The sequence below is a fragment of the Diplotaxodon limnothrissa genome, linkage group LG5 (genome assembly GCF_057381915.1).
Source record: "Diplotaxodon limnothrissa isolate DT_005_m linkage group LG5, D_limnothrissa_male_GT1.1, whole genome shotgun sequence".
Classification (NCBI taxonomy): domain Eukaryota; kingdom Metazoa; phylum Chordata; class Actinopteri; order Cichliformes; family Cichlidae; genus Diplotaxodon; species Diplotaxodon limnothrissa.
Window position 1 is genome coordinate 12,967,463 of NC_140600.1, and position 20,226 is coordinate 12,987,688.

General features: G+C 43.8%; 1 protein-coding gene across 1 annotated transcript in view; it reads left to right on the plus strand.

Annotated features, from left to right (window-relative positions):
* suclg2 (succinate-CoA ligase GDP-forming subunit beta) overlaps nucleotides 1-20,226 on the plus strand; it is a 118,880-nt gene that overhangs the window by 25,698 nt on the left and 72,956 nt on the right. The window contains exon 3 of the mRNA XM_085353071.1: nucleotides 14,445-14,544. Coding sequence (XP_085209197.1) covers nucleotides 14,445-14,544 — 100 coding nt within the window. The remainder of the gene's footprint in view (nucleotides 1-14,444; nucleotides 14,545-20,226) is intronic.

Genomic DNA, 20,226 nt, shown 5'->3' on the forward strand with positions numbered 1-20,226 from the left:
GGTAAAGCACCGCTTTAGGCAAAGCACCACTTCTGTGTAGATGCCAAAATATATGTGGGAAAGGCTTGATATTTCAGTAGATGCTGAAACAGTTACTGCTGACATTTTGATTCACTATTTGTTTAACAATTGTAGGATTGAACAAGTTATTTTACTGCTATTTTATTATTGCATTATAACCACGTAACAAGCATTGCATTAAAGCATATATTGAAGCTGTTAACATTACATTAAAGTCTGTTATTTCAGGTGGTATCATAATCATATAATAATCTTTCATTGCAGGAGCAACTGTAATCATTTTATACACATTGCATTTTGGTGCTTATTAAAGAGTTGAAGCTCGGTCAGTTAATTGATGGTCAGAAGCTTCGTCCGGCGCGATGTCCGGCCGATCTATTGAGTAAAGTGGCCTAGAGCTATGGAAAGATTGCATACAGGCTTACAATACATATATCACATATAATCTAGAAACAGGCCTGAATAAAGGCCTGAGTGTATTCAACAACCTGCTGCATTTGAGTTTGTTTGGTAACAGATGACTCAGAATAAGTCAGGAAGTATACTTCTGAAATGTCTTTGTTTCCTCTGTAAAGTGTGCATTTTTTGGTGGTTATTTTGAGGAGCTGTCTGGATGAGGCTATTTGAATAACCAGGTTGTTCATTGTTATCTTTTTCTTTTATATTCTTTTATTAAGTTTTAAGTAGTATCATTTGATTAAAACATTTAAATCAAATCAAATCAAATCACTTTTATTGTCACATCACATGTGCAGGCACACTGGCACAGCACATGCGAGTGAAATTCTTGTGTGCGAGCCCCACAAGCAACAGAGATGTGCAAACACAACAACACAAACGAGCAAAATACAAGAATGGCCAACCTGAAACTAATAAATATATGTACAATATATAATAGTGTATGCATTTCTGGATGTGTATACTAAATATTTTCCTACGTGTGTGTGTGTGTGTGTGTGTGTGTGTGTGTGTGTATACACATTTTTACAAATTAAATAGTAAAAAAAAAAAAAAAATAATAATAATAATAATAAAATATATAAAATATACAGAGTTGAATATGTGCAAAACAAGTGGCATTAATGTACAGTATGGAGTGCATAATGTTGAAGTTCCAGTAGTGAAGCTGAGGTGTCTATGACGTGTTCAGCAGTCTGATGGCCTGATGGAAAAAGCTGTCTCTCAGTCTGCTGGTACGGGACCGGATGCTGCAGAACCTCCTTCCTGATGGAAGCAGTCTGAACAGTTTATGGCTGGGGTGACTGGAGTCCTTGATGATCCTCCCCGCTTTCCTCAGGCAGCGCTTCCTGTAGATGTCTTGGAGGGAGGGAAGCTCACCTCCAATTATCCGTTCAGAGCACCGCACTACTCGCTGGAGAGCTTTGCAGTTGTAGGCGGTGCTGTTGCCATACCAGGTGGTGATGCATCCAGTGAGGATGCTCTCAATGGCACAGTGATAGAAGGTCCTGAGGATGCGGGGGCTCATGCTGAATCTTTTCAGTCTCCTGAGAAAGAAGAGGCGCTGCTGCGCCTTCTTCACTGTTTTGTTTGTGTGTACTGACCACGTAAGATCCTCAGCCAGATGTACACCAAGGAACCGGAAGCTGCTCACTCTCTCCACAGCAGCGCCGTTGATGGTGATGGGGGTGTGTACTTCTCTGCACCTCCGGAAGTCCACTATCAACTCCTTTGTCTTTGCGACGTTGAGGGTGAGATGGTTGTCTTGACACCAGTGGGTCAGGGCGCTGACCTCCTCCCTGTAAGCCGTCTCATCACCGTTGGTGATAAGACCCACCACTGTAGTGTCGTCCGCAAACTTCACAATGATGTTGGAGCTGTTAGTGGCTGTGCAGTCGTAGGTGTAGAGTGAGTACAGGAGAGGGCTCAGTACACACCCCTGTGGAGCACCAGTGTTCAGTGTGATGGGGGATGAGGTGATGCTGCCCAGTCTGACCACCTGGCATCTGTCAGACAGGAAGCTAAGGATCCAGCTGCAGAGGGAGCTGCTCAGTCCTAGATCCTGCAGTTTCCTGTCCAGCTTCGAGGGAACGATGGTATTGAATGCTGAGCTGTAATCTACAAACAGCATCCTCACATACGTGTCTCTCTTCTCCAGGTGTGACAGGGCAGTGTGTAGTGTCAGGGCTATGGCATCATCAGTGGACCTGTTGTGGCGGTATGCAAACTGTAGAGGGTCCAGTGAGTCGGGTAGTGCAGAGCAGATGAAGTCCCTGACCAGCTTCTCGAAGCATTTGCTTACGATGGGGGTCAGGGCTACAGGTCGCCAGTCGTTCAATGAGGAGATGGTGGAGGATTTGGGTACAGGGACGATGGTGGCCATTTTGAAGCAGGCTGGGACTACAGACAGAGAGAGGGAAAGGTTGAAGATGTGCGTGAACACTCCAGCCAGCTGAGCCGCGCATGACCTGAGGACGCGGCCGGGAATCCCGTCCGGACCAGTAGCTTTATTCAATATATTACACATATAGTTTCAGTTGTGTACGTGCGTGCCTTCGGTCTGGTGGAAAGGTTACAAGGTTTAGCTGGTGAGGTGAGAGGTGAAACTGAGTGCATTTCAGGTCAACACAAACGCACACCCACACGTCAGACGTGTTGATACATCACAATAGTTCATTAGTCTTAACTAAACTGCCAGTCTTACAAGGTATGACATAACACACACATACACTTTTGCTGGTGATGCAAATGGTTCCACTTCCTCTGGCAGGGTGCAGAGAAACATTTACACCTCCAACTGAGCCTGGCGCTGCTGCATGAGATCATCTAGAGGGTACCATATGCCTCTACACCAACCCCACACACGGCCTAGCCAGTGCCATCTGTCACGAAAATGCACTTTTCCACCATGGGCATCACCACAAGTCATTTTGAGGAGTTCCTTATCTAACCATGACGCACCTCACCTGAGTCCTCCATCACGCTCCCCTCCGATCTGTCTAGACTGGCCTGTTTGCCACCAGAAATTCTGTGCTGTGCTTTCTGTGTTTATTTTTTTTGTTCTTATTTTTATTTAATATTAGATAATTGGGGTGTTTGTCGATCATTATAGCTGCTTGAACATCTTGTTTTATTGTAGCTTTATTTCTTAATGAACATGGGACATCGTTGCATTGGATTAATACAAAAGGGTGAGCATGAGGCATTCTTAAAATTCCCTATTACATCAGATTTGTTTTTTTCCTAATGAATAATGCAAGTAAAAATGTGTGCTGGTTAAATCTTAGTGAAAAATAATTTAACAGCAATTATTGTATGTGTGTTCAGTTACTGTTCAATTATAAAGTGCCAGAACTGCATAAAGTCATTGGGGCTAAACTGACGGGCTAGAACTTTGTTGTGAAGGTCAAGATTTCTTATTCAGCTGATCACACCTTCATAGCTGATAAATTGTATGACTCGACAGACTTGGTGGTAACACTCGGCAGCCGTGTGCTGTTCACACTGAGGATCTAAAAATGAAGCAAACAGATCAGGCTCGGGTGGTTTCTATTTCTTTCCAAACCTTCACACCTTCCTGACATTTCACCAGGCTTAATGCTCCGCTATGGTACTTTGTAGTGTAGTTGGGGGATATGACTAATTACTCGATTCAATGGTTAAACTAGGTAGACTAGTCTGTCAAACTAGTGCCATTACACAGCTTTTTTTTTTCCCCAGTGAGGCAGTAAATGTTACATTATAGCAGACTCCACTGATGAAAGTCGGTATTTTTGTTTGCAAAAGTCAGAAAATGGAGCACAGACTTTTCTAAGTGTTAAAAATCACTGCTTTAGTCAGCAAAGCCTGGCAGGTTGGAAATGAGGTCTTTCTTTTTCAGTATGTTATTTTCTTAAGTAGCAGTGTTTCTTGCACAAATAGGTACATTTAACAGTCATCAGAGGGAAACCCAACCTGCCACCTCGTCTCAGAAATGAACATCTGCTGTAAATGGCACTATATGAAGCGATATTTGTAAGCAAGGTCTGGATGAGTCAAAATTGAGTACTTTGGCCATGATCACCAAAGGTGTGATTAGAGTAAATATGGTTTACAATTTTATGAAAAGAAAAGCTTGAAGAATTAAAGTGAAAAATTCTCGACTTTAAGCCTCTAAGGCAGCTACTGTAGTGGCAGAGGAAACATTGCACGGATAGAGGGAAGACGGCATTTGTTTAAAGAGCAGTAAATACTGGATGCAAATGTCATGCAGTCAGAGGATGAAGTAAAGGCCTGAATGGAGAATCATCCTGGGAAGTTATGAGTGGAAACATTTTGGATTCAGCACCACAGATCGAAAGGGTGTGGCTGGAGGAAAGACAGTTTGCTCTTTTGTATAAAGGCAACTGTCTTGCATCGACACAACCACAATAACATATCCAACACTGCATCTTAGCTTGCCATTGAATTGAATTAGTGGAAATTTTACTAAATGAAATGAATTCTACATCTTAAGTAGTTTAAAATTAGGTTACATGAGATGCATTCAAATGAAGTGAAATACATTTCATTATCTTTTCTTTAATTCAAACTTGAATGAAAAATGAATGCGAGTGCCAATCCAACTGTTTTTTTTTTTCTTCTTCCTTTTTTGGATTTCAACCAGAGAAATAAATAGAAATCTGCACATATTGCTGACTTCTCGAAAGCTTGTGCTTGGCAGCTACTACACCTGACCTGCATGAAACAGACTGTGAACTAACAGATTTTATATGCATAAATATACATTAAGCAAAAATGGTGAAAATTGAATTGATGAACAAACTGCAATGCATGTAATTGAATCTAACCCACTGTACAAACGTGAGCTTTGATTGACTTGGTATCATATATGTATTGTAGGACTTGACAATCAGAAATATGTTGAAACCTTGTCGTGGGCTTTGAGTATTTATATGGCACATTAGCGTTACTCATGCTTCAGTTCACTTGAGCTCTTTTATTCCTTTGTGTCCCAAAACTTGTGCAGTTGTAGAGCCATTATCTGAATAATACTCAGCCTAAATTGCATGTTTTATTAAGGCTATTCCATGATTCATTGAGCAGTGAATTTGTAAGAAGCAACGCAGTGATATTTTCTCTCTGTTGTGTGTGTGTGTGTGTGTGTGTGCGTGTTCTCTCCAGTTCACATCCAATTTTTGCCTACCTTGATTTGGATAGCAGTGCTGTGTAAGACCTGGGTCTTTTGTCATCAAATTCTATTATACTCAGCTCTGTGTGTGATAACTCTCCCGTTCTATCAATGACAAATGTTTGGACATATCTTGCACTTCAATAGAGGGTTGAAAACGGGGGGAAAAGGTACTGTACACATCGCGTGCACATGGGGCCCTTCTTCCTTTTCAGCGAGGGACAGACAAATATTTTACTGTCAAACATGGTTAAAACACGGAAAATGGCCAGACCTCTCCTCGCTGTGCACATCCCCCCTTCTCATTCACACTGTCCCCACTGGAGCTGCTTCATGCACTTCAACATTTCAAGCGCCTTTTAAGACCACTTTCATCTTCCCCCTTCAGAAAATGAGGCAGAGTCTCTGGTGAAAAGCGCTGACAGTAGCAGTTAGCGTTGAGTAGTGTTGGCTCAACCACAGCTCTTTTTCTTCTGTCTTTGTCTGAAGTATTGAGAGATGAGACGACCCTCTCAGAAGTTGGTCTGTGTGACTGTGTAGACCAGCTGGAGCCCTCATTGCGTCCTCTCCTCGTTGGTCTGCTGGACAGAGGACACCGAAGCAGCTGCTCATCTATCAAGCCACTTGATGTTACAACGGGTTCTCGCACTTCATGAGAATATGCAGCCTGAGCCTCTGAATTTTGCGCTTGTTTCGCTGCCATCTTTGTGCTCTTGCTGCCAGCAATTTCCATCAGAGTCTTTGTCATTTCCACCTCTACTGTTTCCAGTGTAAACATTATGTGGTGAGTGGAGCTGTGCTGAGATTGGGTCTGTTTGGTGTCAACCATTCAGATGGGTGAGCTTGTGAATCACTGAACAAACACACAGGGGAAGATGTATTTGCTAGCTCACTACCTCTTTTTTGACATGCAAGCCTATATATGAAAGAGCTGTTTAAGCGGTTCATGTCTTGAGTCTGTGGCTTCCAGATAGACATTTTTTTTTTGAACACACCACTATCTTTTGGATATTTAATGTTTGCTGACCAACAGTGCATAATTAATAATACTCAGTCTTTGTGTTGACTGCACAGTGTAATGTATAGTTTGCAGTAAAAACATGATTGGAAAATCCGTCAGGTCATTGGCTGCAGCTGCTAAGAGACTGATATGAAATATTTGTGCCCAAATGATAAGAAACTGACAAATTTGTAGCTGTTAGCTGTAATTTGGCATGCCTCAGCCTTTTCTCCAATTTCCCTTAATAATAACTTCTTGATTGCCATCCTACCACTGAGACCATTTCTGATGAGGGTTAAGGGCAAGTCTTTCAGATACAATTCATCCTTTGTCTTCTACTTGTCCAGTTTCCTCAATATTTTTTAAGAACGCACTGCACACCATGCCGAGATGTGCCACATGTTTGGGTAATAGCACTTTGGAAATCACCGTGCTGTTCCAAAAATATTTTATGCCTGTCAGACTGTTATCTTTGGCAGTTTTCCTAGAGTCAAATAATAAAATGAGAAGAAATTGTGTTTTGGCAAGAGGCTTAAGTGCCTAAAGATACAATTTAAAATGGGTTCTTTGGTAAATTGTCTATTATGTGTAGAGACAATCCTGGTTCATCCCATTTAGAACTTGTTGCACACGTTCTAAATGGGATGAGTTACATAGCTCTTAAATTGTGATTGTGAAGTTAAAACAGCATTGGAGTTTCTTATGTATTGAAACCACACAGTGCGCTGTTGCCTTCTTCTTTAGTCACTCTTTTCAGCCTTGTAATGTCTTTGTCACAGAACTATCCAGTTATATATGTTGTATACTATATACGTGTGAAAGTGTCTTTTTTCTTTTCTTCCACAATACGTGTTGACTTTATTCATATTTAAGTCGTGAGTGTATTATAGCATGAGTGTGTTTTGAGTGTTTTGAGACGTACAATGCAAAACTTTTTTTTTTACTGTACATTTGTTTATTTTTCTTTCCCATATGATTTTTCTTTTTCATTCGTCCCTTACTTCAGGCTGTTGTTGCTCACTCCTACTCGCAGCTCCCCTTATTTTTAGTATTTCCTAAACACCCCCTCAAAATGTGCCCAGACCTTCTGTAAAATCATCATAGATGGTACTCATTTGCCAGTTTAATCACATCGGAGGGGATAAGTAAACAAAAGCAGGTTGTTAGCTGGAGCCAACTGCAGATATCTGCGTCTCACTCACTGCAGGGCTCCTGCTGATGGACTGAACAGCTCTCGCCCCTCCATAGTGCTGCTCTGTCACACAGGAAGACAGATGTTAGCCTGCAGTTTTTCACTACCTGCCAAGATAGCACGCATAGCACGCAATGAGGAGAGAAAGTGGGGGTGGGGAGGGGGTGTGAAACAAAAGGTTATTAACACAGACACAGCGACCCGCCGACTTGGAGACAAAGCAGAAAACCACCCGTAGGCAGCATGATAGCTGTGAAGACACATGCGCATAAAAACGTCGAGAATTTTCAAGCACAATATGAGCGTTCCAAAATAAACAAGCAGATGCACATTACACTGCCCTCTCCAAGGACCTGTTGTTATCCATTACATTAGCTGGCTCTTAGGTCTTGCGTTGGTTTTAAAAAGGGGGAAAAAAGCAATGCATCTGAAATTGTCTTAACAGCTGTAAATAGGCTTTGCAGGGTAAAGCAGCCTGTCTCTCAAAGAGCTGATTTCCGTAAGCAGCTTAGTGTTTCCACCTCCTCATTACGCACCACAACCTTTTCATGTTGTGGAATTATTTTTCACACGTCTTCTCTATCGTATTAGGATGATACTAATGTGCCAGTGAGCGTGCCGCCTATTGTTTGTTGTCAGGGCACATCGGGTAAACATGGGGCACCTGGTCGTGCCGGAGTTGAAAGTAGTTCGAGCAGATACAGAAATTGTGGAGTAAAATGTGCAAGCTCGGCTGTGCTTCGTTGTAGTGAGCTCCAGCCATTAGATACGTTTCATTAGTCATCAGTGGAATTGGCATTGCGTTCCTCCTGCCCACTAATGCAGCAGCAGATGTCTGTAGATTTTAGAGTTTTTCTCTGCAGTTGTTAATGCTGAAGTGAAGAAATTGTATCAGTCAATAAAAGGGCCTCTCAGCTAGTTAAACTTTTTTTTATTTATTTATTTATTTATTACTCTTTTTCTTTTTTTTCTGGCGATCTTGTCTTTAACAAGTTGATTTTTATTTTATTTTTTTTTTTGTTAACTGTTTCCCGATGAGCCTCGATACAAGTAAATGTCTTCACCCTGGTTTTTGCTCCGAGACGAATGATTCGCCCTGCAGATATCTCCATGGTCATTTAGCACCCATTGCTCCACAACACCATTATCATTATGATCACCCTTCTGCTTGCATGGCAATTTAAAAAAAAAAAAAAAAAAAAGAAAAAGGGGGAAAAAAGACTGAGAGGAGACCGGGGGCATCTCAAGTTGTCATTAGAGGTGCTGTCCTGTGTCTGAAATTCAGGTGGACTTGTCCTCTAATGAGGACTCAGCTGTCATGCAAGCCGTGACTGGAGGAGTGTCACAAAGAGGTGCCATTGTTGGTCAGGGAAACTGATATTCTTTTTCCACTGAGTAGCACCGAGATGCATCATTAGATGCAGAGACACATGGACACTGGGCTTAACCAGACAAGACAGTGACATGATAATTATTTATTTAGTTGTAGCGAACAAAGAGGATAAATGTTGCAGTCTTTGGCTATTTTGGTGTTCAAATCTGTTTGTTAGAGTCTTGTTAGGCCCATATATCTGGTTGAACTGACGCGCCAGTAGTAAGAGGGCTTTTACCAAGCGCGCTTATGATTTATAAATGTTGGTTGACTTTTCAACCTCAACTGAACAGGCAACATATTCTGCTTAAAGAATTTCAAGACCATTATATGTCAAGGTAGATGCAAAACAGAGAGATTTTATTTTCCTGTCTCTCCTTTTGGTTCACTTGCCATCGCTGCATGAATAGAAAACCATTTAATGTCTGACCTTTTCACAGTCTGGTAGAATTGGGGGAAAAAAGGTAAAAGTTTAGAGAAAGCGGAACTTTTTCCAAGATAATGTCAGCTTTATCTGCTGCGCTTACAGCCCCATCTTCTAAAAATCTGTATTCCTTTGTTAAAAACAATGATTTTACTGTATTCAATTAGACATTTGATGGCACAAAGAAAAATTGTCGAATACTGAAACTGGGAAATTTCATTGTTATTTGACTAGTGTGCTGATTTTAAAGTGCTAGCCCTGTAAGAGACAGGCTGTCCCAGGTGTATCCCAGCCCTGAATGGGATAAGCAGGGAATGATGGATGCATGCTGACCAGTTTATAAAAATCTTTTGCCGTTAACAAGTTATTTATGAGCACAGCTTAAAAAAACTAAAAAAAAGTTTGATGATTTGTCTCTGTGTTGTTGTTTTTTAATTAAATTTAGGCTTTAAATGATTCGCAAATGATTTCCTTTTGTTTTGATTTACATTTTACATCGCATTCCAGCATTTCTGGAAATGGGAGTCGTAAATGAAATCATTATACAAGCAGTCATTAAACATGACCCGCTCTGTGCACTTGCCCTAATGGTGCCTAAGTGTAATTAAAATAAAATGTGTTGATAAGGCTATTACACTAGGCATTTTACAGAACTAAGCGCTGGCCCTAAATTTGCCTTTTAATTCACATGAAAGGTAAAAACCCGGCGCACATATTCACTTTTGTGCTTAAACAATTAGTAAAGCTTATTAGATGGTTTCTTTGTTTCGGATCATTAGTTTCCTGCGTTGCCTATGGTGCTGTAGTAGATTATGAGTCCATTTTCACAGCCAAAAATCACTGCGGCAAAGTGACTCATAAACTAGAGTCGACAGAGTCACTAGCTTTCTTGACATCAATATGCAGCTGACAGCATAATTGAAGTTATTTAAAGGTACACTATGTGCTTCTAGATGGAAGCAAATGGAGGTGCAGATTGTTTTGTTTTTTTCCTCCTACTTATCGTAAAATAGCTCTATACTGGGAAAGTATAATTGTGCCTACGCTACTTGTTTTAATGATCCTGTAGACTGACATTTCCGGCCTCTTCTTTTTTTTTTTCTTCTAAAGAACAGATTCCACCTGTTCGACAGCAATCAGCACTGTCTGGCATCATAATCGAGCACAGATGTTGAGGGTTTGACTGCGTTTATTTTTATTTTTTTTATTTACTGTCTTTCCTCTGGTGTTAATGGTATTTATCCATAGGAAGGCTGAGACTCAGACTGGCTGTGTTTGATTGTAGCTGTTCGTGGCTTGTGTTTGTTTTCTCCTTACTCCCAAGAGTTTGATTAGTCTTCCCCATTTAGCCGCCGCATTACTTTCATTACAGCACACGAGTGTCGGGGAGGGCCACCCTGATCTTTTTCTCTCTCCTTGCAGATGGTAGCCTCATCTTACTCTCTCCGGATTGGCGCATAGCCCGCATCTGTCCCTTACCAGGCAGCATTCCCCCTCATGGCGCAGCCTCAAAGGCTTAATTAAATATCAGACCAAAGCTAACTGTGCTGTTGGCCGCTCATGAGCTACATGCAGAGGGAGGAGGGTGGGGGAAGAGAATAGCCTTTCAAAGTGCACAGAAAGAACGGGGTGAAAGAGACACCGACTGCAGAAGTAACGTCCTCTTTGCCAGCTGCCTTCACTGGCAAGCAGACTGGGAGTTGATTTGCTCTCATTACTGGGAAATAAGTAAAGCCTGAGGATGATGACCGCATTACTCAAATTGCATACGATGAGATCGGAGATGTTGTGCAATGTTAATCTCCTTCCGTGTGTCCCCAAGAAATGGAAAATAAATGAAGATGAAAATCTAGCTCCATTTCTTCACAGAGCGCCATGCATGATACAAATGGAAGCAGTTAGCTGATTATGAAACACTGTCTCCCTCCAACTAAGAAGAGGATTCTCGTTCAGCTGATAAGCAAACTAATATCAGTCTGAGGAGATTTTTTTTTTTAAATTATTGTGGCTGGATAACAGAAAGGGATTATTCACTTAGCCAGTACTGTAAAGAAAACATACAACAAAGCAACGTAATCAGAACATAGAAAATGTTCCTGTGATAAAACACCCACCTGTGTCACCTTTCAGATGTTTAGAGCTAAATATTGCATTTTTTCCACTGTGTGAACATCTTGAGCTGTGACTCATCAGCAGCGCTTGCTGGTGTCTTTATTAACTTCAGACACGTGCCCTTGTTTCTGCTTTTTCTTTACAGTTTGACATAAGAAAACTTTGACTTGTTTCAGATTTTTTTTACATTTTATTACTCCTTTTCCATCCTGTCCTCACGCTGCTCTCATTATGGACCAACCTTTTTCTCTCAGTGTTAGAAGCCATCTCTTGTCTGCCATACTACCAGCTAATGGTCACACTGCTCTTTCACTCTGATCTTTAAGGACATTGTTATAATTTCCATGCATTTCAACTGAGATTGATGTTTCAGTGTTAAACAGCATTATTTGTAAGATTCTACATGGTGTGTGTGAGAGAGAGACCGAGAGAGATGGGAAGAGGCAAGTGTGTCCTTTTTAATCATGCTGTCTTTGTGATTGGTAATACTCACAGTTTATCACATTATATCTGCTTCTTCTGTTTTTCCTCTAAAGTTTTCTCTTATTATCAGCACATTACAGCTTCTGTGGCTATTCATAAATGCTGAAATTGCTTATATATCTTATTGTTTGCAGATTGGCTTCACTTACTAGTGCAGCAAGAATGAACACCTGCCTTGTTCTCACACCATTACCTTCCTTAACACGCCACATACCCTTTTCTTCTTCTATATATTTTAGTGTACTTGCTATGACGTCTTATCTTAGTTCTTTACCTTTCTTCACACCTCAATGATGCAACCTCCCTGCTGGGCCACATCCTTGTTCTTTAACTTGCTTCTTTTTTCTATATATTATTTCTTCTTTTTAAAGCAAAAGTCATTTCCTCTGTGCTGTCCCTCTCCGCTGCACATGCCCGCAGGACATGCTTTCTCATCTTGCTTTGAACTCTTTTTAATTTTGTGCAGTAGCAGTTTTTTTATTAACATATTTATTCATTTATAACTGCTCTCAAAGCCTTTTGCATACGAGCTCACCTTTCATTCTCTCTCCATCTCTTCATGCCTTCGCTTCCCCTCTCCCCTCAGCCTTTAACTCTCCTCGCAGAACGGGCCTCACTAATGCAGTGTTAGTTTAATCCCTGTCACCCTGTCCAAGCCTGTATTCCCTGGGTCCTTTTTTCTTCCCCCCCCCCCCTTCCCTCCTTTTTTTTGTTTTAAACTGCAGCAACAGTGAACATGGAAAACATTTTTAGCCCCTCCAGCTTCACCAGGTCCTCGATCTATTCCACCCTTCCCTTAGACGTCAAGAGTTTTTATTTTTTTAAATGCCATCAAGGGAGGAGCCAAGGTCAAGGTGTCTTCTTAACCACGTTTCTACGCCCCCTCCACCCACTTCCCAACGTGCTGGCAGCCACCTGTCAAAGGTTGAACTCTCCCCACCTAGATAATAATAACCTAACTGTAGACCATCTTTCATCAAGTGTCCTCTGATCCATTTGAATAGTGCGGGATTGTGGGTAAGATGCGGGATTGTGGGTAAGATGCGGAAGAGAGAGCTCAGAGACGACCTCCTGATGCGACTGCTTGGAAGGTGGCAGTGACAGCGAAGGGGATGCTGGGTGGTTAAGTAATTAGGGCAAGGTCATGTTTCCAAACTTCCAAGACTTCAATGCTTTACCAAGTTTTTATTTTCCTTCTTCCTTATGTGGATCTTTTAATTCTTAAATTTATCATAATGGCAATCACCCCAGAAATGGTAATCCTCTGTCAGTGTGTCCACCACTTTAGCTTATATGTTAAATTCAATCACCTGAAATTGGTAGACATTTCTGTTCTTCAGAAGCTCTCCTGTACTGTTTAGCATAGCCACCAGGATTTTGACTTCTTTGGGAAAGTAGTTCTACTAATACTCTGATAACTCCAAAATGATCATCACAGTTATTTTAATCAGTACTGACATCGCAGTTAGTGGCTCTACATTGTGTAGTGCTTTATACTTCCGCCCAACAGCAGAAGCTCCCTGGTTAAAATCCCAGCAGGAGACACAAATTCCAGAGAGGTTTTATCAGGAAGGGCGTCTAATGTTAAATAAATAAATATCTGCCAAATCAAATGTGAAGCTACCGGCTGTGGCGACCCCTTTTTGAATAAGAGAGCAGCTGAAAGGAGCTTTATTGACATTATGATTAAGCATGGAGCTTAGTGACAAAAATGCTTTGTAAGTATAACACTGCTTTTTCATCCAGGTTGTGTTCCTGCTAATGTCCCTTCATATTGTTCATATTTACCATTTTCAGCAGCTGAGACAGATGTTTGTTTGTTTTTTCACATTAGTTTCGTATTTCTTTGACCTTTGAGCTAACACCAGCATCAGGTCAGAGGTTTTTATTTTCCTTTGCTTTTTATTTATTTAAAAAATGCATTTCAGAGATCCAGTTTACCTCAGTGAGTGAACAGGTGATCATATGCCACAAGGCTATAGTGCAGCAGCCCAGGTTCAAGCTGACCTGTGTCTCCTTCTCTCTCTTCTGTCTCCCCACTTTTTTTGTCTGTTTTCACTGCTGTACTATCAAATAAAGGTTAAAATGCCCCAAAAAATAATCTTTAAAAGATGCATTTATGCTGTTGACAAGTTAAACCACCTGTACTTTTTCTTTAAAAAACATTAATTAATGGACTTAAGTGTCCATTGATAAAACTGGTATGTTCTTTACTGGACTATAAACAGATGAATGTCTCATTGGGAGCCCTTAGATCTGGAATGCACTATAATTGGTGTTTAAGGAAGTCTTATCTGAAATGTATATGAAAGGATGTTGTCCACGAGTCCTGTTGGGTTGGTGGGAAGGTTAAGACCTGTCACTGTCTGAGCCAAGAAGAATAACATTAGGTTACAAAAGATATTTATTTTCCACCATCCGGCTGTCTGTAGACTTAATAGAGTTAACTTTGTGATGCATTACAACAGGACCTTAGTATAAACTAAAGTCAAAGTCTTGCAGATGATCACTCTGCTAAGGAATGTTAGCCAGCCTTCTGTTTTCTTCCTCCCTCTTTCCTTCCTTCAATCATATGGACAAATAATTGACAGGCTCAAGGGTGCGTTCAAGGGCATGAGCTTATATCTTAAGTGCTCCGTCTGACTTTCTCTTCTCCTCCTTTTGTCTCGTTCCCTCTCTCTATCTCTCTGTCTGTCTCACTCTGTTGTTCAGATGCCAAAGAGATCGTGCTGAAAGCTCAGATTCTGGCCGGGGGCAGAGGCAAGGGTGTGTTCGACAGCGGCCTTAAAGGTGGAGTGCACTTAACGAAGGAGTAAGTATGCCCCTACGTGCATTTCACACTGTGAGTTACTGTAGGAAATAGATTGATGTTATTTTCTCCAACAACAGCAGCTTTTACAGCGAGGAGGCTCAAAGAGCTTTCTGAAGATGCTCCCTAGGCACAAAGACACAGTCAGGATTACTCGGGCTGCAAATAAACATTTTTCTTTCTTCCACTGTCTCGTTTTCGAACAACTACCCTCAATTAAATGTTGAAAAAGGGGCTTTAAGGTCGACTGAAGCATTACTCACCCCATTTTCAGTTTCCCCGCTCGGGTTTATTGGGTTTTGTGCTACTATTTTGTTCCTGCTCAGAGTTGCGAAGTGTGATGGATGTATTTCTTCAATGAGGGCTCACTCTGAAATCTTATGCATTTTTCAAAAGGCTAAACAAATCTTAAAAGAGCTTTACTTTGCTCAGGAACTGCATTTCCCTCCACCAAGTTTCCCCCGTATAAAATACATAAAAAAAAAAAAAAAAATGCTGTCTTCTTAGTAAAGGTAGCTACAACTTGCTGCCACCGCAAAGGCAGAAAGGTGATTTATGACAATTGTCCCAAGCATGTATCATCATCACCCTACTTCGGGGTTCGGAAAGGCCGGAAACTTGTGATAATTTTCTAGATATTTTTACTATGTGGTACAATAAACATTGTCCTGTAAACGAACACATGACAAAGAAAAAAAAGATAAAAAGTCCTTGGCTCACAAAAGGAATTATTAATGCTTGCAAAAAGAAAAACAATCTGTATAAACAGTTTATCAAAGTAAAAACAAAAGAAGTGGAACAAAGATATAAAGCATATAGAAATAAATTGACTGATATTATAAGAACGAGCAAACAACTTTATTATAGAAGAAGATTATATGAAAATAAAAACAATATAAAAGGAACTTGGGATGTGTTAAACAACTTAATTAAACAAGGATCTTCTGGAACATCATATCCTGAATATTTTACTGATGCAAATGGTGAAAATCACAACATGAGTAATATTGTCGATGGGTTCAATAAATTCTTCATAAATGTTGGCCCTGAACTAGCAGCGGACATCCCGTGTCATAAAAATGAAAATATCAGTAATATAAAATCAAATCCCTTTTCACTGTTCCTCTCAGCTACAAATGAGCAAGAAGTAATAAATATCACATTAAAATGTAAAAGTAAGTCTTCAATGGATTATCATGACATAAATATGTCTGTAGTTAAACAGGTTATTCTGAATATTGCTAGTCCCTTAACATATATCTGTAATTTATCATTTCAGTCCGGTTGTTTTCCAAAAAAAATGAAAATTGCGAAAGTAATACCACTATATAAAAGTAATGACAAACACAGTTTTACCAATTATAGGCCTATTTCTCTACTGCCTCAATTCTCAAAAATTCTAGAAAAACTTTTTAATTCAAGATTAGAAAAATTCCTTGAAAAACATCAAATAATAAATGTTGGTCAGTATGGTTTCAGAACGCAAAGAACCACTTCAATGGCGATAATTGAGGCAGTAGAAGAAATTACTGATACACTGGATAAAAATAAATATGCAGTTGGTATTTTTGTTGACCTCAAAAAGGCCTTCGACACAATCAATCACTCAATTTTACTGGATAAATTGGAAAGATATGGTATTCGAGGGAAAGCTGGTAACTGGTTAAAAAGTTACCTAACAGGTCGGGAACAATATGTTAGCATAGGGCATTACCATTCAGAGAAACTTGGTATTACATGTGGTGTTCCCCAAGGGTCAGTGTTGGGACCAAAACTTTTCAATGTATACATAAATGATATTTTTGATGTTCCCTTTCAGTCGATTCACTCGGTACAACACATAAGTATGGGATATCACGCCCTCGCGTGTCCTGGCTGAAGAAACCTTTATTCACGCCTTTACGGCAGATGACGTGTGATGACACGCGCAAGGCCCCGCCCGCACATATAGCCGCTGCCATCACCGTCATCCCTCAGTTCTTACGCTCTTCACCTCGCTGAGAACACCTCTGCTGAGTTGGGCTAGCTAGCTACTGCTAGTTAGCTCCGTTGTCTGCCAACTTGAACCTAGCTTAACTGCCCCTGTTGGTGTTAGCCTCCACCGCCCAGCTGGTGCGTAGGCTGCCCGCGGAGCGCTATTTTCAAGTTTTTCTTGTGCAGCGTTTCGCTTTGCGTTTTGGGAATGGACTCCAAACCGAAGCGAGCAAAGCAGAAATCTTCTGTTCGCCCCTGTCCTCAGGGATGTGGTTTCTCTTTGCACGACAGCGACCAGCACGATGCCTGCCCTGTCTGCCTGGGGATCGTCCACGCTAGGAGAGCGTTGACGGAGCCCGAAGCTTGTGCGTTTTGTCGCCAGCTCCGACGCTCGACCCTGGAAAGACGGGTGACGTTTGTGGAAAGAGTGCTGGGACGCTCGGCTGTCGCACGGCATGACCCTCTTCTTTCCGAGTCTGGAGCCCCGGCTTCGTCCGAGTCCGAAGACGAAAATTTTCAGGTCGATGTCCCCGCGATTAGCTGGGCTGACCACATGGAATACGTTGACGGGTTAGCCGATGACGGACCGGAACCATGCAGGAGCGCTGACGGGCTTCAGCCTGGGTTGAAGCCCGCCAGCGCTCCCCAGGAAGACGATGACGTGCTGGACATCGGCCTGGACATCCATGGTTTGTCGGAGGATGAGCAGGAGAGCTCATTGTCGACCCAATATGCCGCCGCTGCTGCGCCGGTCGGCCACGATGACACCTCTCTTTTCTCCCTGTTTCGCCGTGCCGCTGAGAAGCTGCAGGTGGACTGGCCCTCTCCTCCACCAGCTCGGAAGCCGTCGCGGTTTGCGGGTTTTTTCCTTCCACCGGAGCCCGCAACGGCCAAAAACTGCCTCCCCATGTTCCCAGACTTTCTCTGCGAGCTAACAGCGTCATGGGACAAACCTCTGTCTACCCGCGTCACTGTGCCCGGCTATGGACAGTACATGGAATTGGACGGCGCCGAGGGAGCTGGTTTAGCTAACCCACCCCCTATGGAGCCGTCTCTGGCTGCTTATCTGGCCCCGTCCCATAACCATGGTGTCGGTGGCCCCGCAACTCTGCCGTCCAAGCACTGCAGATTCTCGGCCTCGCAGCTGGAGAAGATTTATCGGGCTCAGGCCGGCACCGCTCGAGCCATGAGCTCCGTCACCATGCTCCAGACGTACCAAGCAATGTGCCTGGCGGAGCTTGGATCGCTGGTTCCGGAGGACAGCCCGCTGTCACCTCTTCTTAACGAGGTTAGAGTCACCACGGATTACATCCTCCGTGCGTCTCGCTGTGCAGCGCTCTCCCTGGGCAGAGGGATGGCTTCGACAGTGGTGGCGCAGAGGCACCTGTGGCTGACCCTCTCCGACGTCCCTGATAGAGACAGAGCTGTGTATCTGGACGCACCAGTGTCTGCGGCTGGGTTATTCGGACATTCACTTGAAGCCATTCAGGCTAGATTCGATCTGAGGAAGAAGCAGACGGAAGCTCTGCGCGACATCATCCCCAGACGCCAGCCCCAGCCCAAGCCCACTGCTAGCTCTCACAGGCCCGCCGCTCCTCTGACAGCTGGCAAGAGACCGGCGCCCACTGCTGGAGTGGGAGGGCCGCCGGCGAGAGCACGTACTCCGGCCCGAGCTCCACGCCAGTCGGCCTGGGGCAAAGGCCCTCCCCCGGGCCCCCGACGGGACCCGACGCCCAGGAGGAAGAAGCCTCAGCCCTCCTAGCTGTGATTGCGAGTGGGGAAGGGATCCGGCAGCAGGGAGACGCTGCTCTTACCCCTCTGTTGCCGCACAAGAGGTGCCGCTTAAGTTCTGTTCAGGTTGTCAGCCCCAGAAGGCGCTGCACTTCCCTATCGCGGTCTCCCAAGCACATAACCCCTGCACACGGTTCAGATGTGTTGAATGTTCAAGCGACCACATCGAGTGTTCCCGCTGTTTTTCATTGTTATGCCCCGGAAAAGGTGCACCCAACAAAATGTATAAATGTACATGTTCCCATGTTGCAATCAATAAAGAGTGTTGTTTACTCTCAAACAATCTCAAATGCTCAACCTGCAGGCGAAATGAGCCAGGTCAGGCAGGGGATGCAGTCCCCTGCAGACACACTGGGGGGCGACGGCGCCCCGCCGTCAGTGCTGCAGGCCAGCCGGCTGGCTGCTCACTTCCCTCAGTGGCGCGCTTGCGCCCCCTCTCCGTGGGTGCTGCAAACCGTTGCCATGGGTTACCGGTTGCAGTTCCGGGTCAAGCCGCCTCGTTTCCAAAGAGTCGTGAACACGATTGTCAACCCCGAGGCAGCCTTGGTACTCAGAGAGGAAATACAGGCGCTATTACAGAAGAGAGCAATACGGGTGGTCCCCGCTTCGGAGACGGACAAAGGTTGGTACAGCCGTTATTTTGTCATTCCGAAGAAAGGGGGAGGGCTTCGTCCCATCCTCGACCTGCGAGTCTTGAACACGTACCTGCGAACGTACAGGTTCAAGATGCTAACACTCAGACAGCTCCTGAGTGCAGTCGGCCCGGGAGATTGGTTTGCGACAATCGATCTAACAGATGCTTATTTTCATGTCGCTATACACCCGAAACACAGGCAGTTTCTGAGGTTTGCATTCGAGGGCGTAGCCTACGAATACCTAGTGCTGCCGTTCGGGCTGTCGCTCGCTCCCCGCACCTTTACGAAATGTGCCGAGGCAGCGCTAGCGCCCCTCAGGAAGAGGGGCATCCGCATCTTGGCCTACCTGGACGACTGGGCTCTCGTGGCTTGCTCCAGAGAACAGGCGGAGACGCAGCTGTCGCGGGTTCTGTCACACATTCAGACACTGGGGTTCTCTGTGAACTTTCAGAAGAGCTCGCTAATCCCAGGTCAACAGATCGCTTTTCTCGGTCTGGAAATATGCTCTCTTTCCAGCCGCGCACGGTTGTCAGAGCACAGAGTGGCCGCGTTTCATCGCTGCCTCGCTCAATTTCAGCTGGGACGCAGACTGCGTTTCCAGACGATATTGCGCTTGTTGGGCATGATGGCATCTATGATCGCCGTAGTGCCGCTTGGGCTGTTGAAAATGAGAGCGTTTCAACGCTGGACTCTCTCTCACCGTTTGTGTGCTTCGCGTCACCTCCGGAGGAGGCTGCCGGTAACTGCGTCTTGCATGCTAGCTCTCCGTCCTTGGAGGGAGCCCGGGCTACTGCACCAGGGCTCTCGGATTGGGAGGGTGTTGTTTCGCAAGGTGGTGTCCACAGATGCTTCCCTAAGTGGGTGGGGAGCGCTGTGCGAGGGTGCGTCAGTGAGAGGGATCTGGTCCGCGGCTCAGCGCCAGCTGCACATCAACCACTTAGAGCTGTTAGCAGTGTTCTTAGCTCTAAAGCGTTTCCGTCCAGTCCTGCAGGGCCAGCATGTCTTAGTCAGGACGGACAATTCAACAGTGGTGTCTTATATAAACAGGCAGGGAGGAACACGCTCTCTTCCCCTGTTGCAGCTGTCTCGCTCTCTGCTGTTATGGTGCAGTGTTCATTTTCTGACTCTAAGAGCCACCCATGTCCCGGGCCACCTGAACCTGGGGCCGGACCTTCTCTCCAGGGGGGGTCCTCTGGTGAGAGAATGGAGGTTACACCCTTCAATAGTGGCTCAGATTTGGGATCTATTTGGCGAGGCGCAAATAGATCTTTTTGCTTCCAGGGTG